General features: G+C 40.1%; 1 protein-coding gene across 1 annotated transcript; it reads left to right on the top strand.

Moving 5' to 3' along the window:
* GDI1 (GDP dissociation inhibitor 1) lies at positions 1 to 15,894 on the top strand. The gene is made up of 11 exons (XM_081934115.1): positions 1 to 265; positions 3,766 to 3,873; positions 5,854 to 5,953; positions 6,428 to 6,562; positions 8,007 to 8,205; positions 8,709 to 8,840; positions 9,388 to 9,487; positions 11,596 to 11,767; positions 12,984 to 13,128; positions 13,999 to 14,053; positions 14,313 to 15,894. The coding sequence occupies exons 1-11, from the start codon at positions 221 to 223 to the stop codon at positions 14,463 to 14,465; spliced, it is 1,344 nt and encodes a 447-aa protein (XP_081790241.1). The 5' UTR covers positions 1 to 220; the 3' UTR covers positions 14,466 to 15,894.
* Positions 15,895 to 16,329: the final 435 nt, after the last annotated feature.

Here is a 16,329-nt window from a genome sequence, read left to right as displayed (position 1 = left end):
GGAAAGGAACACCCATCTCTCTCTTCTCGCGCACCGCCTCCCCTTGGCGTCTACGGCATCTAAGGCAAAGCGAAGTTCGCTGGGGCGGTTCCCCGCGGCGGAGAGATCCTCGAACGGGACTCGTTTCCGGCGGAGGGATCCAGGCGGAATACGAGTGCCGCGGTCCATCTTTGGCTCCTCTCGGGGAGGGGCGGGGGGAGGCGGCTCTGTAGCCGGCACCATGGACGAGGCCTACGACGTGATCGTGTTGGGCACCGGCTTGACCGTGAGTCCTTCGGAGCCGCTTACCCTGCTCCTCTTCCTCTTCCCCTATCCCGGCATCTTCCATCTCTCGGTCCCCTCCGTGCAATTTTGCATTCCATTCCCTGCGGCTCCTGCATCCTTGTCTGTCATCAGCAGCCCTGCCAGGTTCGGGTGGGGTTTGAATCCTTGCATTGCCCTTATTAAGCAGCTCGGGCTTTACGAAAGCTCCCCCCACCCCCGTTTCTTAAGGATCGCAGCAATGCTTCCCTAAATCCAATACTCGGCGTCGCCACACACACGCACACACCATCACGCGCATAGATTATGCGGGAAGTGGGGGCTATTGTGCGCGTCTCCTTGCAGCCGCTGCACCCTCCTCTGCCCTTATTCCTCAATGTCTGTGGATGCTTCTTACACCAGAACCCTTTCTGAATTGCAATTGTTTTGTCCAGCCCTACATTTCATCCCGTTCTCTATTCCATAATGAATGCTGTATTTGGGCCCATTGCAGCTCCTCTGATGCAACCCGGCGCCATCAGCGCTTCTCGAAAGCGGAAAAAAAACGATAGGCACCAACTGCAAACGATAGGCACCAACTTCGTTTATTCATTTAATCCCTTAAGCATATATTCTTATTTGGTTCACCAAATCGTCAGTTAGGATCTCTAGTTGCATCTTTAATACAGGCAATAAATTGGAGGACCTGTTTTGTAAAAAGCTTCTCTTGCAGATATTATGTGACTATCTGGTCCATTTATCTTCAATAAAGGAGGAAGCAGGAATAGCACCACCGTGATTTCCAAGCGTTCTTTTGCCATCTCTGGTAGATCTGTTACACTTCCTGCTCCCAGATCCTATAATACCAATGGGAACAGTGATCCTGTCTCCCATCAGTGTCCAAGATTGAAGGCTCTGCAGTGCAGGATTATGTGCCCCATCCTGAGCATTTCAGGAGATGTAGGTTTATCACAATGTAACTCAAAATAATTTATTTTCCTTGTACAATTTATTTAATATTGAGCTCTCTATATGGTTTGTTCCCCACCCTGACTTTTGAAAATGCTACTGTAAATGCTTTTTCTATTGAGTTTAATTAGCAGCGCCCCCTTCAAATCTCTGACATACATAAATTGTTTTTTTTCCTACTATATTATGTCAGTAAGCCCCCTTTTCTCTCTTTTCTTACAAGATTCTAGTATTCTCATCACATCATTGGGTCTTCTTTCTGTAACTCTGAATGTTTTGAATTGTCTATATTGGTAGAACCAAATTAGTTTCTAGTAAGTTAACTGTTTTCCCATTGCTTGAGGTCTTTTGGTAAGACTGGGCAAAATTGGATTTTTTTTTTCTTTGAAACTCAACATAGGACAGTTTTTCTTGCCTTCTACATTCGCTTTTTTAATTTGAAAAATGTGTATGTGTGGGGCAGTGTTGTACGACTGTTCTGCAGTGTTAAAAGATTTTGTGTTCTCTCCGTTCCTTTTGCCAAAATATGAAATAGTTACAGCCCTTATATCTACATTATATTTTGTTATACACTGCCCTTATTCTGGGTCTATCATTCTTGTCATTCCAGTTGCTGGAATAAAAGCACCATCTGTCCTAATCACACAGTGGATCCTATGCATTTGTAATTGGGTGGTGGTGGTGGAGTGTTGATCCATTGCACACCTTTCTCAGGCTCTTACCTTCCTTTAATGAGCATTTAAGCAGGATTCCTAATTCCCCTGGAACAGAGGAAAAGATGTATTACAAGTCAAAGCATTGGTTAAGAATTGTTTGCATTAATAGCAGAGTTTCTCCTGGCTTTAAATAGTCAGGAATGTTTCCTAACTCAACTTGAAGATGTCAGGGATTGAATTTGTGACACTTCACATTTAGAATCGCAAAGCAATGGTTCTTCATAAGAGAATGCACCTATTCCTGTATTGCAGATCAACAATGGAAAGGTTCTTTTACAGAAAAAAGCCTGAATTTTCCTTTGATGTTTGCATCTATACTTTCTACAGACTTTCATTCCCTAAATGAGTGACCCACTGATGACACCAAATTGATATCAGTGTTTGTACCAAGATTACTCTGCGTTGTCCCACTTCCAGTGCATTGTTACAAGTAAATTTTTCAGAAGAATTCTTAACAAGTGTTAGTTCAAGGATCTAATCTCCAATTTCCCGTATATATTCCTAATTGTGCATTCAAAGTACAATTTATTATTGCAAGGAAGTATGATTGATATACTACTAAAACTCGTGTCTGTGACCTTTAGCTGGGCAAAACAGTGCATCATAGGGCAAAACTTTTTCAATCGAGGTACCTTAAATGGGCTATCTTACAAAATGCATCCAAGATCCCCATGATACTGAAATTTAGCAAATTTTTAAAAACATTTTATGAAAATAAAGAAATATTTTGTGACATAGTAAAAATGTCATAAAAATTTCCTGTAGTCAATTCTTGATGTTTGACTGTGCTATACAATTTAGTGTAGGCTACTTTCAAGGCAGATACATATCTGAATAACTCCCTGAATCTTGAAGAACTTTTCAAGTACTTTAGAAGCTCTGCCATTTTTGAAGGCATTGAGGAATCTAATAAGGAAAGACCTTTGAATCGGTGACCCAAGTGATGCTGAGGAAGGCACAAATGAAGAAGCTTCTTGGATGTGTGAGGCATCACTTATGGGAAGTGATATAGTTCCCATGCACACATTTAGTATTGTTTGTACCATTTATAATGAGTGTTTAGAGAGTTACATATGATCGCAACAATATGAATGCTGTGTGTTGCCTAAACTGTTTTACTCTGGTCTAGAAGTAAATTTAGACAGTTTAAATGTGAACAAATCATGTAGAAAATTTGTAAGTTGGTATGTATACATCCCACATTTATGGACTTGGTGGAACTTATGTGTAAATGTCAGTATATTATCAGAATGATGTGGAAGTCTACCAAGATGATCTATTACTGATAACTGAAAAGCTCTGATTTTCACAACACAGAGAATTGTTTTGGAGCTTCTTTTGTTTATAGTCATGCACATTCATACATTCATCTTCAGCTTATCTTTAGGATTTGCCTTAAATCTCTGCCCTGCTAAGCTGTATACTGACTGACAAAAGAACATTGATCTATTTTACTCCAGATCAAGACCAGGAAGCACCAAGTCAGTTCTGCTTCAGTTACCTATTAATACAATTCCAAGATCTTTGTCCACACATCCTGGATGGTGAAGCTCTTATCAGTACCTCAGACCTTGATATCAGTATCTGTTACTGGTCAGCCCTCCTTTTTGTACACACACATACACATACGGATGTATACTTAGAGAAATCCTATGAAATAGATTGGGATGGTCATGAGGGTACAGAATAGTCTCAAGTCCACTCATGAGATGCTTATTTATGCATTAATGTTTCACTTCGGGGTCTCTTATTGTGGAGCTTACCATGTAGTGGTACGCTGGTAGCAGCACATTTTAATTTATTGTAGATAAGGTATAATGCTACCCATTTTCTATCTTAGGAATGTATCCTTTCGGGTATCATGTCTGTGAATGGCAAGAAGGTGTTGCATATGGACCGGAATCCATATTACGGGGGTGAGAGCTCATCGATTACTCCCCTGGAGGAGGTGAGGATCCAGCCTCTGCATGTGTATAAAGGTAGTCCTCAACTTATAACCACACTTGGGACCAGAACTTTAATAAGCGACATAGTCATTAAGAGTTATGCCCAATTTTATGCTCTTTTTGCTGCAGACATTAAGCAAGTTATATGGTTGTTAAGCGAATCCAGCTTTCTCCATTAACTTATCAGAATCCCCCTAGGAAGGTCTCAAATGGCGATCACGTGACCCCCCCCCCCTCTCCCCGGACATTGCAATACATACTGATTGCCAAGCAGCTGAATTTTGGTCATATACTTGCAAGGATGCTGCAATATTTGTGTGAGGGCCGATTGTAAGTCACTTTTTTTAGTTCCACTGTAATTTCAAATGGTTGCTAAACAAATGTCATAAGTTGAGGACTACCTGTATTTGTATTAAAAGTTGATTGAACACTGAATATAGAAACTGCACATTACAGTACAATTACTGGATTATTTTCAGTAGCCAGGGTACTGACGTCATGGAAGAAAGCCAGAACTTCCTCAAAAAGTCAGTTATTTTCCTTGTATCATTTTCATTCCTGCTTAGATGTACTAAGCATATCCAAAGGCTTTTCACAATCTATCTCCTTAGTTTTCTGTTGGAAAATAAAAGGAAATACATTGTCCATTTTCTGTGATGTGATCTAGGTGCTACAGCAAAAAAGTTTGAATGCCACACGTGGTCTAGAATTTGTTCATTCTTTATAGGCTGTGCTTGGACAACACATTGAATCACAGCAGCTAAACATCTCGGAGTTCTGTTTGCACAAAACCTGGCACTTGAATAATACATGTCTTAATGTATGGTTCATTACCATATTTTTCTGAGTATAAGACGCTCCGAAGTATAAGACGTACCTAGCTTTTGGGGAGGAAAACAGAAAAAAAATCTGCCTCTGCCTCCCAGCAATTTGCCTCCTTGCACCAAACAGCAAATAGTACAGAAGATTATACACTGTTTGTGGTGTTACATTTCAGACTATACTTGTACAGATGCTGTTAAAATTGATGTGGCTTTCTGGAAGTATACATTATTCTGTGTTATTTAAAAGAAGATACAATAGCACTGGGCCTCTTCAGATCAAGCATTTATTTTAAAAAGCTGTTTCATTTTGTTAAGTTGCCTAGAACAATATAAAGCAGTCTTTTAAAAATGCCTAATAATTTGAACATTCTATAGGCATTTATAGTTATTGATTTACCTCCTTGCAACAAACATATATATATTTGCACTAAGGAACTTGGAAAGTCACAATAAAATAAGTTTGGGGTGAGGCTCTAATACCTATCATGTGATCTGTTAGAGAATTGACAAACCTTTTTGCTGTTCTGCTCCAAAAGAAGTAACAAGCAGTCTGTGTGGTGAATAAAACTGAGCTAGAGTTCCTTTCTTTATTTTGATGGCATTGATAATACAGTGGTACCTTGGTACTCAATGGTTTGAAATTCATTGAATTTGGTACTTAATGCATTTTGACTCAAAAACTTTGTCCCAGTACTCCTCCTTTGTTTGGTAGTCAGTACCAACTAGAACTTGATGTCAACTGTCTTGTGACTTGCTACATTATTATGGGAAAAAATTGTATGGTACTCATCGCACCTCCCAGAACCAATTAACGAGTACCGAGGTACTACTGTATTGTGTTATGCTAGTATTTCTTCCATTAAATTGTGTCTGATTCTCAGGGTCTGCTTGGGCATATTCCTGAAGTTTTCATGCCAAGGTTATTCAGAAGTGGTTTGCCAATGCTTCCCTACCAGGGCTAAGAGGGCGACTGACCAAGGAAACCTAGCTGGCTTTATGCCTAAGGCAAGACTAAAATTTGGTCTCCCAAGTTTTAGCTTTGATGCCTTTACCACTGTAAAAGCTGGCTCTCTTATGCTAGTAGAGCAAGTTCTAATGGAAATGTCTCCTGTAAGTACAATATTTTGAAGCTTATTTTGTCCTTTCCACAATTGCCAGCTTTACAAACGCTTCGAAATTACGGAGGGGCCCTCTGAATGCATGGGGCGTGGCCGGGACTGGAATGTTGATCTAATCCCCAAATTTCTCATGGCCAATGGTAAGTCTCATTCTGTTTAGATGTTTTGGTCACCTAGCCAGAGATATGGTATATTTTCCTTGTATGTGTATAGTAATGAAGGAACAAAGGACATCGCTGCACAAGAGAATGCACACTATATTAAGTCACTGGGAATATATGCTGCTGAAGCACTGGGACAAGTATGCTGCTGAAGAATGCCAGGACTTTTGGCATTTTGTTGATTTACACTAATGAATAAATGTGCACCCTCAGCTTAGCAGCCCTTGGAGCTTTGTCTCTTATACTCATAGCTCAACTCATATTTTCCATGTGCACTAAAGTTTTTTTATTTCTTGTTTGCAATTTCTTTGCATTCACTGACTGGTACTTATTTTATTTATTATAAATTATTTGAGTGCTGCCTACTTCTACAATCTTCTGCAGGCAGTGTGGGAGCTCTAATGGAGGCCTGTGTAAGCGTTTCAGGAATCTTTCTTATCATTTTCCATATAGGCCAGCTTGTGAAGATGCTGCTGTATACAGAGGTGACACGCTACCTAGATTTCAAAGTGGTGGAAGGCAGCTTTGTCTACAAGGCAGGAAAGATTTACAAAGTGCCATCAACAGAGACAGAAGCACTGGCTTCCAGTAAGTTAACCTGGTTTCATAAATGCTAAATCTGATGTGTTTGAAATTATAGGAAATTTCAGTTGCATATTTATTAGCTTTCAACATTTTAAAAGGTATATTCTGTTTTATGCATTCTTTTTTACAATTCAATAATAGACCTGCAGTTGTTTAAAAAAATAAAGCAGCTGCCAAAGTGCTACCAAATTTATTCTGAAATGGTTCTAACCAGTGCCATATATAATGGCATTGGCAAAATTATAGAATGATATTTTTAGGATTTTGGATAGCCAAAGCATACTTTTTTTCACTTGAATAAGTTTTTTTGGTTTGAATTTGAAAAAGGTCATTTGTGGAGACCCAGGTGCTCTCCATCCATTTTCTTTCTTTGTTCCCAAGTCAGTGGAGTGGATATGCCTCCTTGGATGGTAAAATCTATACCTATAAAGGAATCATTAGTCCAAATATTATCAGCTATAGATCTAACAGGTTGTAAGGAAGCATGGTTATAACTGAGCTTCACCAGACAGCTTTCTCTACAGGTGATACTTGGGTCTTTTTAATAATGTTTTTACAGTTAATCCCTTGCAGCATAAATTTTGCAGATTCATATATTTATATGGGCCATAATTGCCTTTCTGAATATAAATCCTTTTGCCATATTTCAAGTATTGAAATTGTAAGAGTTCTGATGCTACTCTTTATATGTGTCCAGATTCAAAAACATGGTTCTGATATGCCATAATCCACCTTTAAGATTGAAGGAGGAAGAGAGGTGTTCTGTCTTCCTTTGAAGATGGTGCATTTGCATTATCTTCTTATGACTATAACTTTGTTGCTTGTATCTTACGATTTATATTGTTTTATTTAATATCCTAGTATGATTTATATTGATTGCTTATTTAGTATCCTATGATTATTACTGAGTGTTGTATCTTATTTTAATTTAATTTAATTTAATTAGCACTTCTAGACCGCCCCCTCTCCCAAAAGGGACTCGGGGCGGTGTACAGTCCATATCAAAAACATCATACATAATAACAATTAAAAATTATTAAATGGATAAATACATAAATAAGAGGAGGATAAAATAGACAGAACTGTAATTGCTAAATAAATAATTTAAAATATACAAAATTTAAAACCCCAGTGTCCTATAAAATTAAGTCCCCTAAAAAACCAGTAGGAAATATATATGCCAGTAGGAAATAATATATATTATGATTTATGATGAATGTATTTTATGATTATAATCATGATTTCTCACTTGTTGCTTCTATGTACAATGAGAGCTCATACACCAGAGACGAATTCCTTGTGTGGCCAATCACACTTGGTCAATAAAGAATTCTATTCCTATTCCTATTCCCATTCCATTCTATTCTATGCAAATTCTAGGGCTGCAAAAGTTCTATTTAGCTCTTTAACCTGCTATGCACCATCTCTAACTCTCATTCTCTCACAGATCTCATGGGCATGTTTGAGAAACGACGCTTTCGCAAGTTCTTGGTGTTTGTGGCAAACTTCGATGAGAATGATTCAAAGACCTTGGAGGGAGTGGATCCTCATGTCACTACCATGCGCGAAGTCTACCGACGCTTTGACCTTGGCCAAGATGTCATTGATTTCACAGGCCATGCACTGGCTCTCTACCGCACTGATGAGTGAGTGATGGATCATAGCTTGCCTTCTTGCAGTCAGCTGACTTATTTTCATGCCTCTTTATCTTTATCATACACCACACTGATTATGGTCCCACACTTCTAATATACATTTCTTATGGGAATGGCTGGGTCAGCTGAGAGTGAACTAGGAGTTCACTTAAGGCTTTTCAGGAGAGAGTTTATAGAAATGTCCTGCAAAGTTATTTTTTTCTCCTCTTTCTTTCAGTTTCTTTAATCATTAATGTCTGAGCAGATCCCAGTATTTATTTGTTTATTAAATTTTAATGCCACCTATCTCACGGATACTGGGCAATTAAAATATACCAGATAATATAAATACAGGATTAATATGAAATCATAAAAATGTCAGTGTGTAAAGCAGTCCATAACTACTGGGAACTCATGATTTTCCTATAACAACACCATTCACACTTTTCTCAGGAAGCCCTTATTTCCCCCTTTCTTTGGGGAGGAATGCCATTGTCTGTTCTCTCTTTTCACAGTTACTTGGATCAACCTTGCTTGGAAACCATCAATCGCATAAAACTGTACAGTGAATCCCTGGCTCGTTATGGAAAGAGCCCCTATCTCTACCCACTGTATGGCCTGGGTGAGCTTCCCCAGGGCTTTGCCAGGTACGGTATGCCTCATGGACAGTCAACAACATGAGGCAGCTTTTGCTTCTGATTTTATTCTTGGCCCTGGAAGGTAAATGTCTGTGGAGATTATCAATCATCCAGGTCATGTTTGTCCCAAGAGTGCTTTTCCAACAGGCAACCGGACTTTCTTGGTTACCAAGAAAGTCCGGTTACTTGTTGGAGAAGCACCTTTGGGAGTAGAAGATAAGATACATTAAAGAGAAAAAGCCATTTTATATCAATATTTTTCTAGCCTGGCACTCTCCAAATATATTTGGACTATAATGCCTTGAATTCTCCGTGAGCATAGCCTTACTGTTCCTATACACTTCAGGGCTTCAAGAAAATTGATTTAATTTTATATGAGGAGGGGGAACTAAATTTTATTGAAAAAAGCAATAAAGTCCCTTAGTATAATTCTTGCACGTCTTTGGCACAGCCCAGGTTTTACAGCTATTTGGCAAAATGTGCCTTTGGTGACAGGGGTGGTGGAGGTAATGGTCTGTCCCGTGCCCTTCACCATTCATTCACTTCATGCCACCAGGCTCAGCGCTATCTATGGTGGCACCTACATGCTCAACAAACCAGTGGATGAGATTGTCATGGAAGGTGGCAAGGTCATTGGAGTCAAATCGGAAGGAGAGGTGAGCAGTTGGCATTTTCATTCCATTTGGTTAAGGGCCATAAAATTGCTGCTAAGGTTAATTATATAGGGAAGATGATTCCTGAAATAGAATATCTTTGAAAATTAGTCCATGATATAGCAACTACTTTCTGTTTTAAGAACTTCAAGATTGCTTTTGCTACCTAATTCCATTTAGAGGCTATTCTTTCTTATTAAAGCCCATCATGTTAATCTTAAACTGGTCAATATTGACTGATAGCAGTGACTGGGAACAGTTGGAATGGGGAATTCTTCTTTCTTGACTCTCAATTGTGACAACAAAATCAGGCCTGAGTATTTAATAAAGAATTGTGGAAAATATACTGCGTTTCCCCAAAACTAAGGGGATAAGGGTCTTAAGACCCTGTCTTATATTCTTTTGACCCCCGAAATAAGCGCTTGGCCTTAGTTTTGGAAAGGTCTTATTATTTTTGAGGTGCAGGAGATGGCGAGTGATGTCGCCTCATGGCTGCTGCTGTGTTGCAATATTTTCGGGGAGGTCTTACTTTTGGGGGAGGGCTTATTTTAGCCCATGCGCTCAAAAGCTCATTATCTGAGGAGGTCTTATTTTCAGGGAAACAGGGTACATTTATGCTCAGATATTTAGTTTCAATACCAGTGCTTTCATTTTCTCTATCCCAAGCCCTTTTCAGTGTATTATTGAGGAAGTTGGGATTTCTTTTGCTATTCATTGCATTTCATGTATCTTCCCATGCCGAGTTACTCAATAAAACATGGACAGTACAAAGTCTAGAAGAGCAGAACTTTCATAAAATTGCTGATAATAGGATCTCCGTGAAAACGTCTGCATGCTCAATGAAAGCATCCATGGAGCATGGGTCCAAATCAGTTATTAGCCAGATGGAATTCAGAAAGCTATGGGTTTCTACTGACTGTTAACACAGAGCTGTAAAACCCCATCTGCTCTTGGCTTCCCTAACCCTCAAACAAGAGGAAAGGAGATGTCATTTTACTTAACCATTTTTCCCCACAGGCTTTGAATTTGTAGCACGAGGTGTTTTTAGAACAAGGGAACTTCCTTGTCAGTGCTCTGTTTTCTGTTTAGGAACGTTTCCTAACAATTAGCTTTATGGCTAGCTGCTTCTTTCCATTGTGCCAGGCAGTGCACCAGATCAAGCATCAAAGGCAATAACTGGTGCCCTAAAAGCCACACTGAAGCTGATATATATGGTCTTTCCCCAACCTGCAAATTAAAGGTGGGAAGGGAAATTGGAGATTTTTAAAATCCAGCCTTTTGACTCAACACCTTCTCTTGACACAACATCCATCTGTAAGCATATGCTGGCCCTTTAACATGAAGAAGACAGTGACAGTCTTCCTGATTTAGCACCATTGACAGTACTCCTTCCTTCTTGTTGTTGGCTTTTGTTCCTGCTTCCTTGAATTAAGCTTGCTGGGAGAAGACTGGGAGAGCTTTGGAGAAACTTTGGTGTCAGTAGTAGTGAAGCTGAGTTCTCCCCTACAAGTGTTTCTGCTTTTGTTTCAAGAGCTACAGAAGCCCTCTTCTGGTTTCTTAACATTCCTCATTTTCTTGTGCTACTCCTGGCTAAATTACTTTCATTCAGTCATTCCCACATAAGTCATCTAATCCTGTATGAATGCTGATCTAATTGAAAAGGATTGAGACATGAAAATCTTCACCCAAAGGGGGAGAGGATCAAACGAAAACATATGAGTGTAAAAACATTTTTTAAAATCCTCAAATAGTCAACATCAGTTATGTTTCCAGAAGGTTTTGCTTCTTTCCCTCAATAAATACAACAGCTCTTTCATGGTGAACATTTTGGCAGGCATGAAAATACACATAGTATCAAGGTCAATTTATGTGCAGTTGCGTGAAGATACAGTATTTCGTCTACACTGCTACAAAATGAATTTTAGAATTAAACATTTAGGATTCTGTATTTAGGTCCACATTCTTCAACCTGGCATCTTCCAAGGGTTGGTAGAATTCGCAGCCTCTGTACTTCTAGAGAGCCCTGTGCTGAAGGAGGCTAGGAGTTCATGTGCAGGGAAGAACTGGTGAATCCAACATTTTCCTTTTGCTAATGCTGATTCTCCCTGCAGGTGGCACGCTGCAAACAGTTGATCTGTGATCCCAGCTATGTGACAGATAGAGTGCGCCCGGCAGGAAAGGTGGTGCGCATCATCTGTATTCTGAGTCATCCTATCCGTGGCACCAGTGATGCTAATTCCTGTCAAATCATCATTCCCCAAAATCAAGTGGGACGCAAATCTGGTGAGGTTATATTGATATGGGATTTCAGAGATATGGGAATAATGAATATATTATGTTTTGGGCTACTTTGCAGAATGTAGTATCACGCATTTAGTATTATTTTTATGACCTTTAATTATGCAGCAACTATGTGAAATAGGGTGGGCTTAATGATGGTGGGAATCCAGATACTTATTTTAGGCGACACCCAGGAGCAGAGCCTTCTCTGTGATGGGCCCAGCCCTATGGAATGACCTCCCCCGTGACATCAGGATGATTTCCGATCTCCGCTCCTTCCGTGTACAGCTGAAGACCCACCTCTTTCAATTATCCGGCCTGGCTCAATCGCAATCGTAATTTTCCCATTCCTCCAAACTGTTTTTTAAATTGTTCTTAAATATTAATTTTATTGGGTTTTTACAATTGGGGTATTTTAAAGCAGATTTTTAACTGTCTATTGATGTAATTTGCTTCCTCCTCCGTGTATGTATGTGTGTTGTGTATGTATGTACGTTTGGTGTTGTTATATATGTTTCATGTTATATGCTCCATTGTACGCCGCCCCGAGTCCTACTTGGAAAGGGAGCGGCTAATAAATCCAAATTTATTATTATTATTATTATTAGGGATGCAAGAAGGGTTTTTTTGTACCAAGCCAGCGGACATATCCATTTAATTCCATATTGTCTACTACACACTGTGTCAGCGTTCCAAATATCATGCAGAATTAAATAATTAAGTCCAAGGCAGAGCTATCCTTAAAGTTCCAATTTAATAAGTCAGACATGTTGGCAACGAACTGTGGAATCCCAAATCTGAACTTCCTGGGATTCCACCCAGTTTAAAGTTCATGATCTTTTCCCCACACCCATAAATCCATCATATGGTCCAATCTTCTTCGGCCATGCTGGCATCTCCACCCAGCTGGTTCTGGTCAGGTGTCGAGGTGCGGAGACAAAAGATGACCTTGGCTTCTATAAAGGAATGACAACAACACATTCCACAATTCTACTCCTTTCTATCCCCCCTCCCAATTACTACACTAATGAAACAGCATAGTGAAATAATAGAAAGTGTGGCAGGCCCAAAAAATCCTAAAAGGAACATAACTACAGGCCTGACACACTGACTGACAGCAGTTCCTCGGAGTTTCAGATCAGCTTCTGGGTATAGTGAGCAGTATAGATTTGGGAGAATTCAACAATCCTAACTTCTTTTCTTCATTCCCCAATTGCAGATATCTATGTCTGTCTCATTTCCTCTGCCCACAATGTGGCTGCCCAGGGCAAGTACATCGCTATTGTCAGTACTACTGTAGAGACAGATTCTCCTGAGAATGAAGTGCAGCCAGCTCTTGAACTGCTTGAGCCTATTGACCAAAAGTGAGTGATTCTGGGTTGATTGTGATGACAATTGGTCCAATGCTACAACTTGGGACTATTTTCTAACACTGTTGACAATCCACAGTTTTAATATGTACTGTATTTGTATTAAGGAGTCTCAAGGTGAGAGAACACTAGGGCACAGCTGAAATTTATTAAGGGTTGCTAAACATGGACATTCCTGAGAGACGCTTTCCAGCTTTGCTTAAGAATGAAAGCCTAAGGAAAAGAGCTGCAAATTTTTGAAATATAACGAGCAGGAGTTAAAGAAGAAATGAGTGAGTCTCATGAACAGCAGCCAGGTGTGGTGGGCCTGTAATTTTACCATTTTAGATGGTTCCATCCATGGAAGAAGATCACACATGACAGAAAGAAAGGGTGTAGTCTAATTCATCAACTTTGCACAGTAATTTTCTGTGAGTGGGACATTGCCTCATATGAATCCTACAGATTGCCGAATACTGTATTTTTGGAAGAGAAAAAGAATTTAACAAAGAATGGATAATGGTATAATAGACATCAAGCGCATAATGATGAACAGATTATAAAAATAGGTTTATGTCAGGTCCCAGAATGGCTAGAATGACAGAAGTTCTGATGGATATTGTGAGGTATGATAGTGGTAGTGGAATTTGGGCTGGGAAAATATTTGAAGCTAAAAGCCAAATAATGGGTCTCAAAAATGGTTTGAAAAAAGAATCAGTGCTGATGAGTGACCAATGATTGTGGTTGGCTGGTTGCTGCATCTGTAAATTATATTAGTGTGATTAGAATCAGGAGTAAAAACATAAATGTCTCCATAGCAACTTGTCCCATTGATTTTTACTTCTTTAATTGAAATGGTTTTAAACATTTTTCTTTCCTTACCAGGTTTGTGGCCATCAGTGATATATATGAACCCACTGATGATGGAACTGAAAGTCAGGTGAGATTTCTCAGGTTTTCTGAATTGTTTTAGAGCAGGGGTCCTCCAAACGTGTGGATTTCAACTCCCAGAATTCCCCAGCCAGCTGGCTAGAGATTCTGGGAATTGAAGTCCACAAGTCTTAAAGTTTCCAAGTTTGGAGACCCCTCTTTTAGAGTATATTTTTCCAGAATTGGTTCTGGATCTTGCCCTTTTTTCCCTTTCTCCATTGACTCCAGTCTGTGAACTTGTATTTTGTTTCCCTGTTTTCCTCTCGCAGATATTCTGTTCACGATCGTATGATGCCACCACCCACTTTGAGACAACATGTGATGACATCAAAGACATTTACCGGCGCATGGCTGGGGCTCCATTTGATTTTGAAAGCATGAAACGGCGCCAAAATGATGTCTTTGGCGAGAATGAGCAGTGACCATTTCCTTTCTTTTTCCTCTAAACCCTCCCCTCCCTGGGTTTTTCCCATGTAAGGGACCACACTCGCAGCTAGAGACTGGCTTAATTCCCACACCTCACTGAGATTGGCTCTTCCTCCAGATCCTCATTCAGGCTAGGCCAGATGTCTAGTAACTTATTTCCATGGGCAAAATATAGAATAATCCCCCCCCCCTCTTGCTGGTTTATTTTTGTTTGTTAGAGTTTTTTTGCACACAACAAGATAACCCTCTCTCCAGGACTGAGGTTGGATCAAGTTAATGCAATCTCAGTCCTTTGAAGACAAGCCTCTTTCAGTTTTTCCAGTGCCTGTAGGGATTTGGGTCCAGATTATGTACAATTGCTTGGAATTGGGTTCTCCCCCTCCTAGGAAAAAGCACCTTTGGAGACAGGAAATTCTGCCTACTTTTCTGTTGCAACTTTTTTCTCCCTGTAGGTTTCCATAAATATAATAAGGAAAGGCAGAATTAAGTACATCTAATTTTCATTGTAGGTTGCTCCATCACTAGTCTGTTCTAACTGAGGAAAAGAAAAACAGCCACTGGGTTTTAAAAACATGCATGTAACATATATTTTGGCCTTAATTCTTGCTATTGATCTCCAAGTGTTACCATCTGCTCACCTTTCTTCAGTCCCCCCCCCCCCCCCACATTTCTCTTCCATTTGCTGGGTGTTCTCATCTCTGCCATCTGTGCCCCTCTTAACTCCTCTGAGCGTCACATTTCCCCCCTTCCTGTGTATAGTGAATCGATTTGCTGCTTAACTTGCAAAGGACCATCTGGGACCATATCTTGCCATATGTATAATCCGTCTTTCCTCATTTTCCCATTTCTCCTGATCATGATGTGAAGCTGCATTCCTCTGTTTTGAGAGGAGACTGGAATTGTGTGAGGATGTGGGGGCATAAAGAGCCATTTTGAACCATCTCTTCCATACATGCTGCCCTTGCAGCTGGTCCCATGTTCCCCCACCTTGCACTTGAGATTCCCACGGGCCTCTCTGTTTGTCTTGCATTTTGTCCCCTCAATTCCTTTTAGTTTCTTTAGCCTCAAGCGTGAGAAGATTTGTATTTGTAAGTGTGTATGTCTCTCTTGTGTGCTGGATATAGGGACAGGGAGACGATTCTGTCCCTTTCCACTTGCTGCCACCTGCTGTAACTTATTGTAACTTATTAATGAAGCAGGTTAATTATTTGTTGGCACTTCTGACAATTAATGAGGTTTGGGTGGGGGTTAGGTTGTGGCATGAGTACAGTGGCCTGGGTCCTGTCCTGCGTTAGAGCCTGCCTTCCTTCTGAAGCCAGCGTTATGGTTAACGATCTGTCTGTAACTCTAGGGGAATGTGAGGGGTCAGCTCTCTCCACCCCACAACTGCTCAGTTGTCTCAAGATAATAAATTCACTTAGTCTAGCTCTGGCTCTTGTCTGGTACCATTGCTGCAGAGGAGGGATGGGGGAGGGTGGAGCAGGGGAATAAAGTTCAGGCTTAACTCACACTAATAAGAGGAAAGTGTTCGCACTGAATTCAGGAAATGGAAGAAAGATTTTTTTAAAATAATTCAGAGAAGCACCTCAGTTTGGTTATGAAAACTTTTCTGAAGGAGTGGCAGTATAATATACAGAGAGCTTTGAATGATAAAATGTACTATTTTGCATAGCTGATTCTGGCTTCAGACTGTCAGATAATGCACCTTTGCTACTGTTGAAGTCTTGAGGCAAGGAAGTGATGCTAAGAACAGGACAGCATGGGAGTCTATAGAGATTTGCATAGCCAGATCTCCTCTCATTTTCCCCGTATCAAACTATTGGAAATTGTGCTTGAACCCAGCTGGCTTAGAAGAATTGA

Source organism: Natrix helvetica, assembly GCF_964273705.1.
Source record: "Natrix helvetica genome assembly, chromosome: 1".
Lineage (NCBI taxonomy): Eukaryota > Metazoa > Chordata > Lepidosauria > Squamata > Natricidae > Natrix > Natrix helvetica.
This window is presented reverse-complemented; position numbering and strand designations above follow the sequence as displayed.